Source organism: Penaeus japonicus, unplaced genomic scaffold (assembly GCF_977035675.1).
Source record: "Penaeus japonicus unplaced genomic scaffold, GWHDUDI00000001_assembly GWHDUDI00000013, whole genome shotgun sequence".
Classification (NCBI taxonomy): Eukaryota; Metazoa; Arthropoda; class Malacostraca; order Decapoda; family Penaeidae; genus Penaeus; species Penaeus japonicus.
This window is the reverse complement of record NW_028234415.1, coordinates 3,693,784-3,708,783: the sequence shown is the minus strand read 5'-3', so window position 1 is coordinate 3,708,783 and position 15,000 is coordinate 3,693,784. Positions and strand designations below refer to the sequence as shown.

General features: G+C 39.5%; 1 protein-coding gene across 3 annotated transcripts in view; it reads right to left on the bottom strand.

Annotated features, from left to right (window-relative positions):
* Positions 1-6,164: 6,164 nt before the first annotated feature.
* The window catches only part of LOC122264293 (alpha-Mannosidase class I b), a 38,970-nt gene continuing 30,134 nt past the window's right edge, over positions 6,165-15,000 (bottom strand). For all 3 annotated transcript variants that reach the window (XM_043033119.2, XM_043033118.2, XM_086543045.1), the window contains exons 2-11: positions 10,351-10,476; positions 10,186-10,235; positions 9,950-10,032; positions 9,527-9,706; positions 9,170-9,318; positions 8,561-8,749; positions 8,092-8,279; positions 7,515-7,803; positions 7,252-7,395; positions 6,165-7,081 (exon numbers count right to left, since the gene is read on the bottom strand). In XM_043033119.2, the coding sequence (XP_042889053.2) occupies positions 6,863-7,081; positions 7,252-7,395; positions 7,515-7,803; positions 8,092-8,279; positions 8,561-8,749; positions 9,170-9,318; positions 9,527-9,706; positions 9,950-10,032; positions 10,186-10,235; positions 10,351-10,476 (1,617 nt within the window). In that variant the 3' untranslated portion in view covers positions 6,165-6,862. The remainder of the gene's footprint in view (positions 7,082-7,251; positions 7,396-7,514; positions 7,804-8,091; positions 8,280-8,560; positions 8,750-9,169; positions 9,319-9,526; positions 9,707-9,949; positions 10,033-10,185; positions 10,236-10,350; positions 10,477-15,000) is intronic.

Here is a 15,000-nt window from a genome sequence, read left to right as displayed (position 1 = left end):
ACAAACACTCACACCAAGAATCACACACGGACTATTTCATAAAATATAAATATGAGTATCCATTCATCTTTTAACAATCAGTCAACAACTCCTCCCCCACCCTTTTGTTGTTAAAGAGTGGCTTAGTGACAACTCACTTCCATGATTTCTGAAAAGGTCTCATTGGCTGCATACTTTTCTACTTTTTCATACCACTAAAGATTCTTCACAGTGCTTATATTGGCTCATGTCAACCAGTCTACCCTCACTGACACTCATGCTTATGATTTGCTGTTCAAAACATCCTCCAATACTCCCAATGTCAGTGGGGAATACTGAATACTGACTCAACTCTCACATTCACTCTCTCTCTTTCTCCACAAATACATAAATGTAAACAAATACACAGATGTTGATGCAGATATAGACACACTACAGCTATTTCATTATATATCAATAAAATGTACTTACAATAACCATTTATCCATAGGTAAATAGAAGGGACTTGTAAGTTACTTGTTTTTCTACTTTTGTGAATAAAATTAAAGATCTATATAAAGTAGATAAAATGAAACATAAACATTGTATGTAAACAAAAAATGGATAAAAGTTAAAAGAATTTTCTTCAAGACTTAAAGGCTAATTCAAGTAATATACATATTCATATTCAAACATAGTGTATAGATATTTGACAGAAAAAGATACATAATCAAGTAACACCACATGCTTTGAAAATCTACCAAGAATCATAAAATTGCAATTCACCATACAATTCAGTCTAAAATGTGGTTTTAAATAAATCTAGCATAGAACGAACTCATATGTAATGCACATCAGTCAGTGATTTTCATTATTTTCATTTCTTGTCAAATGGAATATTTGACTTTTTCATCTTGAAAAGACAGCTATTTAAGTATCAAGTAACAAGTCAATTTATTAACAGTGGAATAACTGTCCCTATTATGATGCAAATCATAACACTGAAAAATGTTGTGCTTTGCATGGTCTAAGAAAGGAAAGTGCCTGATTATGTAGGTAGAGCAGAAAAAAACAACAATAACAACAAAGAAAATTCACACAAGAGACTGTCAAGCCAATACTTTGAAAAATCTACGAGTTTAGGCTTGTGTTTGCTGAAAGACTAAGCGAAGATGTGATTAGTGAAACTCCACTGTAATACTTCTCACTAATGTAAGTGTTACGAGCACTTTAGTGAAATCACAACATTCATAGTCTTTCACACACTTATAAACTTCTCTACAGTATATACTAAACTTTCATAGACAAAACATCATTCCCATTCCTGAGCATGGCCAGAAAAATAGGATAATAGATTAGTCACTCTACAAAACAAAGTAAACCACTTTGTAACTTGCACTTGACATGTTTTAATGGATGGATGCATTGGTTTGTTTGTAATTCACTTTCTTCTAAACATAACCTACTATCGTTAAAATGAAAATAAGCTGCAATAGAAATCCATGAATTTATGACATGCATATGTTGATACTGCACTCCATTTGCTTTATGGTTTATCAAGCACAAGATCAGCTTTATATTGGCACAATATTGTTAACAAGAGCAATGCAGTCACATTGCTTTATTAATTTAATTCAAACACAATAACATAAGCACACATGCAATAATCATTTCAATTTTATCATTAGCAATTGGCAAAGAAAATAATGATAACCAAATATTAACGGGATAGGGGATAGGGGGGAGAGGGGAGGGGGAGTGGGAGGGGGAGTGGGAGTGGGAGTGGGAGTAGGAGTAGGAGTAGGAGTAGGAGTAGGAGTAGGAGTAGGAGTAGGAGTAGGAGTAGGAGTAGGAGTGGGAGTGGGAGTGGGAGTGGGAGAGAGGAGAGGGAAGGAGAGGAGAGAGGAGAGAGGAGAGGGAAGGAGAGAAGAGGGGAGAGGGAAGGAGAGAGGAGAGGGAAGGAGAGGAGAGAGGAAGGAGAAAGGAAGGAGAGAGGAAGGTAGAGGGAAGGAGAGAGGAGGGGAGAGGGAAGGAGGGAGTAGAGGAGAGGGAACAAGAGAGTAGGGGAGAGGGAAGGGGAGAAGGAAGGAGAGAGGAGAGGGGAAAAGAGGGGAGAAGAGGAGAGACAGGAGAGAGAGGAGAGAAAGAGTAGGGAAGTCCACAAATAAATATACATAAATAATCTGATTTCAGGTCATTTGTTTCATCACAAACAATTTTGGATCCTGCCATACTTGCATGAATATTAAAATAACTTAATATGGAAAAAAACTTCTTAACGCCCCATTTGTAATGTGTGCCACTTAAATCCTGATTAAATCTTTCAAAATAAATAATGATAACTATAATAAATATCAGCAATAATAATGAGGATAACAATAATAATAAAATGAATAATAACAATAGTGAAAACATTATATTTTTTAATCATAGTAACAATAATATTCAACAGGCCAAGCAATAAAATATGATAAAAGCAAAATGTATTTTCAATTTTCCATCTAAGCTTCTTATTAAAGTATACAAATATTTTACATAAAAAAATTATAAAAAATTGATAACTTCTGTAACTAATATTCTAATCAGTTTTAAAGTATTTTACATCTTAGCCCCATTATCAAATCTACAATCAGAATATCAGAACTTTCAAAATAGACTGTCAGATAGAGATCTTCATTCATAAAATACATGTTCAAGCAAAAAACATAGAGTCTTTTCCAACACTTACCATTATATTGGTCAAGTATTCATAGTATATTCTACCATATACAGCATCAGTTTAATTTTATCTTAGATAATACACCTCACTTTTAGCTACCTCATGTTAACCCAACCTCAGAGAAGGTAATACATCAAGCCACACCCAAAGTTCTAATGTTGGCTGTCATTAGAGACAAAAACAGAAGCCATTTTGGGTTGGGCTTTTATAATAATCTATCAAACAGTTTGGTCTTTGCTGGAATTACATTGAACTCAAAAGATTTTTTTTCAAATTTTACTTTTGCCTTGATCAACGGATGTATGTTGTGATACCAGTAAATATATAAATGCGTATTCTGTTCTTCATCTATGATACTTCCATTAAGATTTAAGGCTTAAACACAGTGTAGTTTTCTTTCAAATAATCCTTATAATATGCAGCATTATTTTTCACTACTTTTCCAAAGGCAATTCGATTAAACGAACAGCCTTTCTTCATTCTGTAACATCCTCCCATCCAATCCAATTTGATATAAATTACAGCTGATGAATTACTAAATAACCATTTCTATAGATCTGTAAATGTCAAAGGTTGATAACATTGATTGATTATTCTACAAATTACTAAAATAATGAAAAAATGATTCAGAAATGGTACAGAAGCCATCTAGCTCCTTTGGATATGAAAATTATGTTATAACATTAACTCTACTCAATACTGAAATACAAATACAGCAAAATTCAAAACGGCCATTAAGTATCCATCATTTTCTAGAAACACTTTTATCACTATATTTAGAGTTTTAATCATTCCTACAATGCCTTGTAATTCCTTTCATTATACAAACTTATACTTCACATTTCCTCATATCTTACTCAACTCTGGTCAGTTACACTTGTATTATCTTACAGAAATAAATACTGCATACCCAAAAGATACTACTACAAAACAATAATATTTCTATCATCTCTCTCTTCTCGTCTTATTTTGTAGATAATATGATACAGTATTTTGTACATAAAGGTCAAATCACTCTTTTGTAGCACTATTCAACAAGTACTCTTATGTTAAATCATGCACACCACTTTCGGCTGTATATCAAACCATGAAGCAAATGTTGTGGAACATCTTGCTGTCCCCAATGTTAACCGAACAAGAACATACGCTGACAGTGTTTTTTGGGACTATCACGAGGGGGCCGTGGTTTTTTTGTTCCCCGACGGAGACTGTCTGCCAGGGGCGCGGGAATGCAGGCCGCGCGGCAGCGGCGCGCGCGTTAGTGCGGCCCTACCCGACGGCGTATCTTATGCGTTCAAGAGTCCCGGAATTTTGGTCTATTTAAGCCGGATTGGCCCCGTCGGGAACGGGTTAAAGGAATGTTGAGGAACTATGAAAAATTAAACAAGAGGTAGTAATGCTCTAGCACAGCCTTACTATTGATCTAAGAGTGTTATCCTTCAATACCATACACAGCACATACATGTGTATCAGTAACATATAAAAATTTAGCAGCTTTAAGTTCAAACCTTTGCAAAGTTTCAGAGCCCTTAGTGGCATCACAATGGTTGCTGGCACCTAGAAACAAAGTCAATAAAGGTGCCTCCCCAACCCATCTCATGCAACCTCCATTTTCCTAGATAAAGCTCTGTGAGGTTCCTCATTTTCACTTCCAAAGTCCAGGCAAGTTAAATCCTCACTTAGGTGAATATAATGATACATGGAGATGGGTTTTGCTTAACCCTTTAACCCATTTGCACCAGGCCAATTATTTGCCTAATGCTGTTCCCACCGTGAATATAACAAGCGCAGCCAACTTCCATGTGCAAGATCTCTTCCTGTGCAATGCCACACTCCACTTTATGCCCCCCCCCCCCCAAGTCAAGGACAAAGTATCTATACAAATGCAACTACAATAAGTACATACATGCGCAACAATGTAAAACATGTATTTACTGGGAGAGATAGGACATCATATTCCCTTTTTAGGCCACCAGGGAAAATCCCATTTTTACAGTTAATGATAACCTGAATCCATTTTTTCCAGTCAAAAGGTTAATGGAAAGAATTACATGTTGTCTTATGCAAGTCCAAGATACACTAAGTATACAACAAGGTAATGGAGCACATTTAGATAATAACATACTAGATTAGAGTACAATGATACAGGCTACACACAAGAAAATGTGAAATAGCAGTGCCACATAAAGAACAGTAAGAGGGTAGAAAATATAAAGAGGGACTACACAAGAAAATTCTAGAGACAAAAAGGTAGTCTCGGGAGTTATTTATGAACATTTTCAATTTGTTCCAGGGAATCAAAACTTAGGACCCTAGCATTGTGGCAAAACATTTTGGTCACAAGTTAAGTGAAGTTGTGACCAAACTGCAGCAACCTATCCAAGAAATAACTTGTGATAACACATTTGACATAAATGTTACAACTACTCAACCCTGTAGCAAATTCTTCAAGCAGGAAATAAATGTATTCATAAACCCAGATGTTGTTGGATAGATATTGGTTCCATTTCATTATAAAACAGTATCACATACTGGTTTTCTCAGAAAACAATAAAAGTATGTAAAATGCATATCTACCCACAAGTTTGTGTTAAGCCTATTCTACCATACTAAGCAATGGTGGAAGATTGTTAGCCCTTGCCAAACATCAACAGGTGCAATTTTCAAGGCAAACACTAACCACTACTTGTCTGTACTTTAGATTGTAAGCCCTCCACCACAGGCCTTAGTATATTTCAACATTTGGGTTTAAGATAGCCAATAGTAAGTTAAAAAACATTTTGAACTGCCTACCTTCTGTGCTTTATCTTTATCTAATATTTTAAGTACTGTAAATAATAGCAATGCTATGGTAATCGTGTTTCAATATCTTATTATACTTTAAAGCCTAATGACTGTTACCTTTATGTTCTCCTTAACCAATTTGTACCGGATTATGTGCTATCACGTCATGGGAATATTTTGCTCCGGGCAGATGACATCCTATCATGTTACGATCTTTCCCTCTAAATACACGTTTTACATAGTTACGTACATATATACTCATTGCACTTGCATCTGTATACACATTATTTCTAAGTTGTCAAAAAACAACAATATAAAAACAACTCTCAGCATCCCATAGAATCGTGCCAGTGAAAAATGCTCTGAGAAGCGCAGTGTGGCATCACACCTGGAGAGATCTCCCATTTGGAGATTGCTTATGCTTGTTATCTTCATGGCCGGAGCAGCATTAGGCAAATAATTGGCCTGATGCAAATGGATTAAATAGTGGAGAACAAGTCAGATATGTGAAGAAAACACAATAGTTTAATAGGGTTTGGCAAAACACATGCATTATTAAATTTCATGTATGTCACCAGTGTCAATACTAATGATTTTACCAGTACTGTTGTTTCAGTAGAGCCAAATTTGGCTCAATTACTCTTCAAGGTAAGATGCGAGGAGAAGAGAATCTGAATTTCCATGTTTCGAAGAAAATGCAAAACTGTTTTATGATTTTACTCTGTGGTGATTGGCGGCTACATTTTGAGAGCATGATTCTCATTCTTCAAGGTCACAACTAAACTGTTTCTTAAGTTGGGATGCAATAGGTATCAAAGCTAATACAATCGCAAAAAGTGCAAGGGTGGATTGGATCAGGTCCCTGGACAATAGTTATATTGCTTCACTTCTGGCATCTACTGAATCATTCATATAAGTTTGATCTGTTTCCAAAACTATAATCATATCAACATCATTATCACTTCCTGAGCAGAAAGTAAGTACAGGGAAAAATTCCCATTTTTACGCATTGCCCCACCCATCCCTACAAGATCTCATCTAAATTTCAGTCAAATTATATATATACATATGTCAAGCACACTTGACAGTAATTGGAGAAATAATTATTTAGATAACATATTTAAATCATTATAAAATCTATTGCATCATCTTCAATAATATAACATGAATTTTAAACTTTTTCTCCTCACCCAATTTTGGCACCCCCCAGGGGACAGCACCTGGGAACAAAGGTCACCGCAGCCCACCCTCTGTGACGCCACTAATTACACTGGTAAACCTATTTCTCAAAATACCACCGATTTCATTCACCTAAGCCTGGATTGCTTATCCTACTGAAATAATTAAATAACATGAAATAGTGAAGTATAATATGCTTTCTTATGATGACTGATGAGAAGACTAGTGAGTATAAATAGGTAGTGGATGTGCTTCAGAATTGAAGACCCACTTGTCTACACTAAAAGCACTCTGATCCTCCATAAACAGGAGGTAAAGGTATTTAAGCGTCTCCCCAAGGAAGAAGGACTCCATCTTGTCTTTTGGTTTCGTGTCTATCGTACTTCTGACATTCCCGATGGAAGTGTATCCATTTTCTACCTTGCAGTAATTTTCTATGCCCTGTAAAATAAAGAGAAAATTAATAACAGTGCTCAGGTTAATGCCATAACTGTGGAAGCTGATGATGGCAATAACGATGAAAATAATATAAAACGTACATTCCCAAGTGAAACAAATTAGAATATAATAATAAGCATGTTTTCTGTACCTAAAAATAAAACTGAACTTACCTGGAACATTTGCCACCCCCAGTCCTGATAAGTTTTGTTTCCTGTTAGGTGATACATGTACCACAGTGATTCTACAGTTTCTGGACGGAGCAGGTAGTGTGCATCATTGCTCTTTACAAAGAAATCTTCATTCGTACTTGTGGGCTGGAGGAGAGAAACAGTGCCTTAAAATCACTAAATTTAAAATACCTATTACATAAGATATATTGACATTTCAGAAATTCCAAACTACTTAAAAAAAAAAAAAAATTGGGGATGCTCACTTGAGTATTGTAATAGGTGATTTCAGGAGCCAGGTTCGTTGGCTGACGAAGCCATGTTAATGTACATGTGTACATCAGATCTTCAGCTATTTTCATGTGGTGTTTTGGCATGCCATAATGGACTCCAAGGGCTAGAGTCCCTGGGAGATAGCAAGTCAGCTCATCCATCTTATTGACAAAATTTTTACTACCATGAAGCTCTCCAAAGAAGAGAAGGTTACTGGGTTCTGTCCTTCTGGCTAGAAGATGCTCCATGCCAGTCACACTCTCATTGAAATCATCTCTTAAGCTGTAGATAAAAAAAATATGTATGAATATGGTGAAAGTGTATATTAGAAAATAATACTGATTATGAATATTAGTACCAGACATACGTATGACCTTAATGAAAATTATTCAGCGAGAATAGTTAACAAAACAAATGTGTTTATAGTTACAATTATAAAGAATTAACAAAAAAATACAACCTGCATAATACAAAAATTGATATGCTCACAACATGTGACTCATCTATAAAGAGTTTATCCCCTTTTTAACTATTCTCTCTCCAAAACCAAACTGCAGTGTCAGTACGTACAAGTCTCTCGTCCGTCCCGTCTGGATCCACTGTTTTAAAAGGTACTCGTAATAGGTGTCTCCTCTGGCCCCCAAGGTGATAGTTGAATGTGCTCGCCACTGTCCAGTCTGAGCATTGATGAAGATTGGAACGAGCCCTTCTGTCTTTGGTAGTTTATGGATGTGCTCAGACACTAAATTCACTTTTTCCTGAAAATAATTTGAATTACAACATACAGAACAGACTTTTGCATTATTAATATAGGATGTTTAATTACTGCAAATACAGAAGATTCTGGAAAATATTCTATCAATTTCTCCTAAATTGCATTATGCCTTTTCATAAACATCTCCATAATGAAAATATCATAATTCAAAAATTGTGAATCAGTATGTTTATAGACCTCTATAATACTCTCCCTTAAAAAAACTCTTAAACAAAAGTTAACAAAAAAAAAATCTTCACTCAAAAGTACTTATAATAAGAATACCTCATAAATGGGATTTCCAGTAACACGAGACAAGTCTCTGAATTCTAGCTGAATAGTTGTAACTTCAGAAGTAGAAGAATCTGGGCCCCATTTTGGGTTTGAAGCTTTCCGAGAATACAAGTTGACATCTGCGAAGGGAACTCCAGATCCACTATTGAACCCTGCAACCAGTCTGTCACCTATATCAACCTGAAATTATATGAATATCATTAACATGTTTTTATGTTGTTTTTTCATAGGAATCATATATCCATCACAAAAAATGAAAATCTCATTTCAAATTTTTAAAAATGAAAATATAACTCATTCACAAAAAGTTATCTAAAATTTTGGAAAAATTATACTTCTACAAGTGATAAATATTATAAACTTTTACAGTAAAACCTTCATAATCAACAGGATTTAACTTCATTGTTTCCTTTTATCATTATATCATCTCCGGCAAAAATAAGTCTACATGTATCAAGTCAACGCAGAATGGATCATTCTTCTGCTTTTAGAAAATCAAGCCAATAATAATTAAGTTCCTAAATTAGTCATAAAGTTAACTGACATCAGAGTCACCATTTGTCTTCATATACTTCACCAAAAAATAATCTTTCCGCTTACTGCTTTATCAAGGAAAAGCTGGTCATTTGTAAGGTGGTATGTTGAAAGAAGGCCACCTAATATGCGAATGGTGGATTCAAACAAGTTAACATCTTGATTTATGTTGAAGTTCAGTTGAGTTGCAACCCACTCACGAGCCTCATTAAACTCTGAAAAAATATACAAATAATAGTGGTAAATATGATCCCTTCTTATAAAGTAAAAAATAAAATAGCTTTGCATGTCTAAATAACATCATTTTTGGTTAATTGGAAGAAAAAGGTTGTTTTATAAACACTCATTTGATCCAGCATAATCATGAACCATCACTCATAATATTAGGCTCATTGGAAAAAAAAAAGGACAAAATATACAAACCATCTTTCAGGTCCATAATCCACAACGTATCAAGCGCATCTACCAGTGTCAGCCCAAGTCTAAACCAGTCATTACTTGACCGTGACAAGGGCTTGAGGTGGTCATGTCCCCACGCATATGTCTTGTAGCCCTTCCAGGCATGTTTCATAGCACCAACAACAGCTTCTTGTCTTTCAGATCCTATAAAAGAGAACAGGTGTGGGTATAAGTGAATGTCTTCCATGCTTGACATTTAAGAAATGACATGAAAGGCCCATAATCAACAGCCAAGATGTAAATTATCAACTTAAACTTGTGTATTTCATGTAAATCTTGCAAGCATAACATAATTTCTTCTACTTATCATTAAATTGCCAATAAAAAAAAAAATGCATATATCACAAAATGACCTAGAACAGTAATAGCAAAGCTGTCAAAACTAACTCTTTCGTGGGGGTCCCGGGGGAGGAATTATCTGGTCAGCTCCTTCCTTCTTCACATCTTCCTCAACAATTACTTCATTTTCTCTATATTTTAAAACAGTAGTTATAAAATATATTCAAACACTAAATTTCTAGAACATCATAGTAAAACGAAAGCTATATGTGAAACTCGGAAATCATAAATATCATAATGAATAGCATTATCAAGCACAGTAGGGGACAAACATGGTAACTTACATTACTTCAGGGTGGTTGTCTGCTGGAGGTGGAGCTGTTAAGATATTCTCCTTGAAAGGTGATAAAAAATGTTCACTTAGCAAAGACATCCTGGAATTTATGTATACACACATCATCATCAACATTGAAATCAGCAAATAAAAAAGTATCCTATCTAGTACTTACTTGAGGAACTGCAAGGGGGGCTGAAGGGTCAGCATGACTAGCAACAACATAGATGAGGGCCACCAGGGCCGCCACTGCTAGCATGAAGAACACCACACGCTGCAGGCGTGGCAGCTGATTCCACCTCTGTAATGAAATAGGTTTACAATTAGGACGTTTCAGTCTCTGGTGACACTTCTTTCAACTTACAGGCATCTCATAAATAGAGAGGGAGAGAAAGGTAGAGAAGGTAATGGAGAGAGAGGGATGGAGGGAGAGGGCAAGAAGGAAAAAAGAAAGAAGCTAGATGCAAGATGCAAAAAGCAAGAAGGAAAAAGGGAAAAGGGAAGGGCAAGAAGGGAAAAGGGAGATGGAAGAAGGAAGGAGGGAAGGAAGGAACAAAAAAAAGAAAGGACAGAAAGAAAGGGAAGGGGGAAGGGAGAAGGGAGGGGAGAGGAGGAGAGAGAAGAGGAAAGAGGGAAGGAGAGAGAGGAGAGAAGAGAGAAGAGAGAGAAGGAGGGGGATAGAGGGGGGTAGAGGGGAGAAGAGGGAGAGGAGGAGGAGGGAGGAGAGGAAGGAAGAGGAAGGAGAGGGAGGAGGAGGGGTTGGGAGGGGAAGAATGGAGAAGGAGAGAGGGGAGGGAGGAGAGAGGGGAGAGAGGAGAGAAGGGGAGGGAGGGAGAGGAGGGAGAGAGGAGGAGGGGGAGAGGAGGGGGAGAGGAGAGGAGAGGAGAGGAAGAGAGAGGGGAGGGGGGAGGGAGAGAGGAGGGAGGGAAAGGAGGGAGGGAGGGAGAGAGGGAGGGAGAGAGAGAAGAGAGAGAGGAGAGGGAGAGGGAGAGGAGAGAGGGGAGAGAGAGAGAGAGAATGAGAGGATTGGAGAGAGGAGAGAGAGAGAGAGGAGAGGAGAAGAGAAAGAGAGAGAGGAGAGAGAGAGAGAGAGAGGAGAGAGAGAGAGAGAGAGAGAGAGGAGAGAGAGGAGAGAGAGAGGAGAGAGAGAGAGAGAGAGAGAGAGAGAGAGAGAGAGAGAGAGAGAGAGAGAGAGAGAGAGAGAGGAGAGAGAAGGAGAGAGAGAGAGAGAGAGAGAGAGAGAGAGAGAGAGAGAGAGAGAGAGAGAGAGAGAGAGAGAGAGAGGGGGGGGGAGAGAGGGGGGGGGGGGGAGAGAGAGGGAGAGAGAGGGAGAGAGGGGGGGAGAGAGAGAGGGAGAGGGAGAGAGAGAGAGAGAAGGGGAGAGAGAGAGAGAGAGAGAGAGAGAGAAGAGGGGAGAGAGGTAGAGAGAGAGAGAGAGAGAGAGAGAGAGAGAGGAGAGAGAGAGAGAGAGAGAGGAGAGAGAGAGAGAGAGAGAGAGAGGAGAGAGAGAGAGAGAGAAGGAGAGAGAGAGAGGAGAGAGAGAGGAGAGAGAGAGAGAGAGAAGGAGAGAGAGAGAGAGAAGGAGAGAGAGAGAAGGAGAGAGAGAGAGAGAAGGAGAGAGAGAGAAGGAGAGAGAGAGAGAGAGAGAGAGAGAGAGAGAGAGAGAGAGAGAGAGAGAGAGAGAGAGAGAGAGAGAGAGAGAGAGAGAGAGAGAGAGAGAGAGAGAGAGAGAGAGAGATTGATGGCTGTGTATCTCTTCATTGATGTCAGCAATAGTACATATAAAAACAAGCCTAAAGCATCCAATACAGCATCATCAAATAAATACCATAACTTACCTAAAACCATTCTACCGAAATACATATCCGCACCCTAAATTCACTAGCCTAACACAGTCTCGTAACCAGATGACGGGAGTTTATGACCCTGCGTTCTAAGCCAATGTAGGTAAGATCTCCCTATTAAAATTTCAGAATAATTGCAATACTTGTAGACCTAATTGTCACAAAAAAAAACACAATGTCGTCATATGACATAGATATTTATGTCTCTTCCTTACGAACGCTTCAAGTAAAAGCTGCAATTACAACATAGGAACTAAATTAAGAAAAAGATAATTTCCCGTAGGAGCCCGAGTGCGGGAGGGGTGGGGGGTGGGGGGGGGCAACGAAGAACATGTGCTGAGAACAAGTCGGTCCCGTTATCACGAGCGCACTTAATAGTGAACCATTACATCATGTTGTCCAATCTGTGAGCAACCAAAAATTCTGTTCACACGACTCAACTGAGCCATAGCAATTACCATACCTACGACTCGCATTCACCGCGAATATTAAGATCAACACACTGAAGTAACTAAGATACACAAAGTTTCAAAGGTTAAGCGCACATCGAAAAAGGTCATCCGCTCTATAAAAATAGAAACCGAGTAAAAATTGATCGCACAGGCGGGAGGGGCAGGCGAGACAGATCGAATAGGACGCGAAATGCCATGAATACTAGAAGGACCTAGCCCCTGGATCGAGTGACGGACGGACAAATGTCGCCGCCCTCCCACTACCGATCTGCCACGTCGGAGTCCGGGTGAGCGGCGCCCAGACACCGTATCAGCTTTGCACATACCGGAATACAAGGCCGAACCATGCATGGCTGATTCTTGTTGATGGTTGTGGCTGGGGTGACGATGATTGATTATTGGTGATTAATTGATGGTGGTGATATTAACGATGATGATAATATTGGTAACAGTGATAATGCTGGTGATAATAATAATAATAATGAAGTTTTTTATCTATTTTTTTCCGTGCTGAGTAATTATGCGCCACAAAGGGTGGATAATTTTCAACCCTTCAGAAGTCGGGCCTGTTGCCATGACCTGAGGTATCGGTCGTGCAGGAATCATGGCCCTGCACTTTACCTGGTCAACCGTCAGCAGTGTTCATAACGCACTGCACAATTACACATAGTTATGCACGAGTATCACACACACTGATTAATTACCTAAATTAATCACCCTTTAAGTGCTAGTCGCTCCACGTTGAAAACTGGGTGATCGTCTCTAGGACTAAGGGGGGGGGGGAGGTGCAGGGGGAGGATGGAGAGAAAAAAATGGCGCAACTAGAGAAATTTAGAAGGGAAAGGGGAGGTGGTAAGAGAAAGGAGAGGAGATAGGGGGATGGTGGGGAACAGAAGAGGGAGGGAGAGGGGGAGTGGTGGTTGAAAGAAGGGGGAGGGAGAGGGGGGAGTGGTGGGGGTAAGAGGGAGGGAGGGAAAGGGAGAGTGGTGGTTGAAAGAGGAGGGAGGGATAGGGGGAGTGGTGGGGTAAGAGGGAGGGGGGTAAGAGGGAGGAAGGGAAAGGGAGAATGGTGAGAGAAAGAAGAGGGAGGGAGAGGGTAGTGATAGTGGAAAGAAGAGAGAGGAAGAGGGGGAACGGTAGGGAAAAGAAAGGAGAGAGAAGGTAAAAAGGAGGACTTGCAAGACCGAGGGAGCCTGACAGACAGAATGTCAGCATCGCCGTCCCGCTGCTGACTGGTGTAGCAATAGTTCCGCGGCTATTTAGCCTCGGGTGACGGGTGTCCTCTCCTGACACACGAGCCTCCACAGTGGGAGGAGGGAATTGAGGGAAATTAAAAGAAAGACGGAAAGGGATACGAAGGAGAGAAGCAACAGGAGTCGTAAAGATCACAGGCATCTGGCAATGATAGATATGTGACAATGGACAGAACAATGTCAAAAAAGGTACAGTTCACATGAAGACAAAAATGGTACGGAGACCATACGTAGAAGAAGGAAGGAAGACGGTAATAGCGTGAACCGTGCGGGCAGGAAAGAAGGCCAGAGAGCACCTGTACCGCTGCTCAGAGGGCTAGAGGGTGAAGAGATGACCTCACTCATTTCAGACGATTGCAGTTCTTTGTTCCAGTTTCGCTAATCCGTTTCCAGATTTCCTATCTTCGCGGAAGAGCCGTGGGATTTAAAATCTCAATTCAACCAAGACTGACTTCACGACCTTCATTTGCCGATGTATATTCTCTTCGCAACCAAACGTTCGTTCGATGAAACAGGATTGCCAGAGAGCCATTCTAGAGAGCCATTCTAGAGAGCCATTCTAGAGAGCCATTCTAAAGAGCCATTCTTCCGCGGCGTCGGATGCGTGAGAGCGACTGGAGAGATTATCAGAGCGTCTCGTGTATGAGGGGGGAAAAAAATCCCTCACCGTTACTCTTCTCGTTTCTCGCTGACATTACTAATTCCTCAGGTTGATGGGCATACGGATCCACCCTGCAGTTTGACATTCATCGCGTGTTTCGTAAATGTGATTTTTACGCTATCCGACACACACTCTCTCTCATTACTCACTCTCGCTAATTACTTTACAGTTTCCGTGTGCATAGTCTCCCTCCCTCCCCACCCAAGGACATACCTACACCCATACCTACTTTTAAAAGCTAAATCTAAACCCGAACCCATACGACTACCTTGCATCTTAGCCCCGCCCCCCCCCCCAAAAAAAAAAAGCTAAGCGTCCATCACAAGACAAAAAGGTTGCAACACTGACCGTCGTACATGCACCGACGTCCTTGTAACCAACACACACGCCCCACCAACCTATCGCCAAAGGTTGTCACCTCAGACATCACATCACATCACATTTAGCGGCTTAAGAGAAAATAAAAAAAAAATGGTTGCGAAACCTGACCTTCCTTCCTTCGTTCGCTAAGCAGGCCGTAAAACGAAACAGCTTTCCCGGAGTTGGCATCATCATGGTGTGCAGGACGCCGCTCAACTTTCACCGCCAAAGTCCCACCAAAACGCGACTTTCACA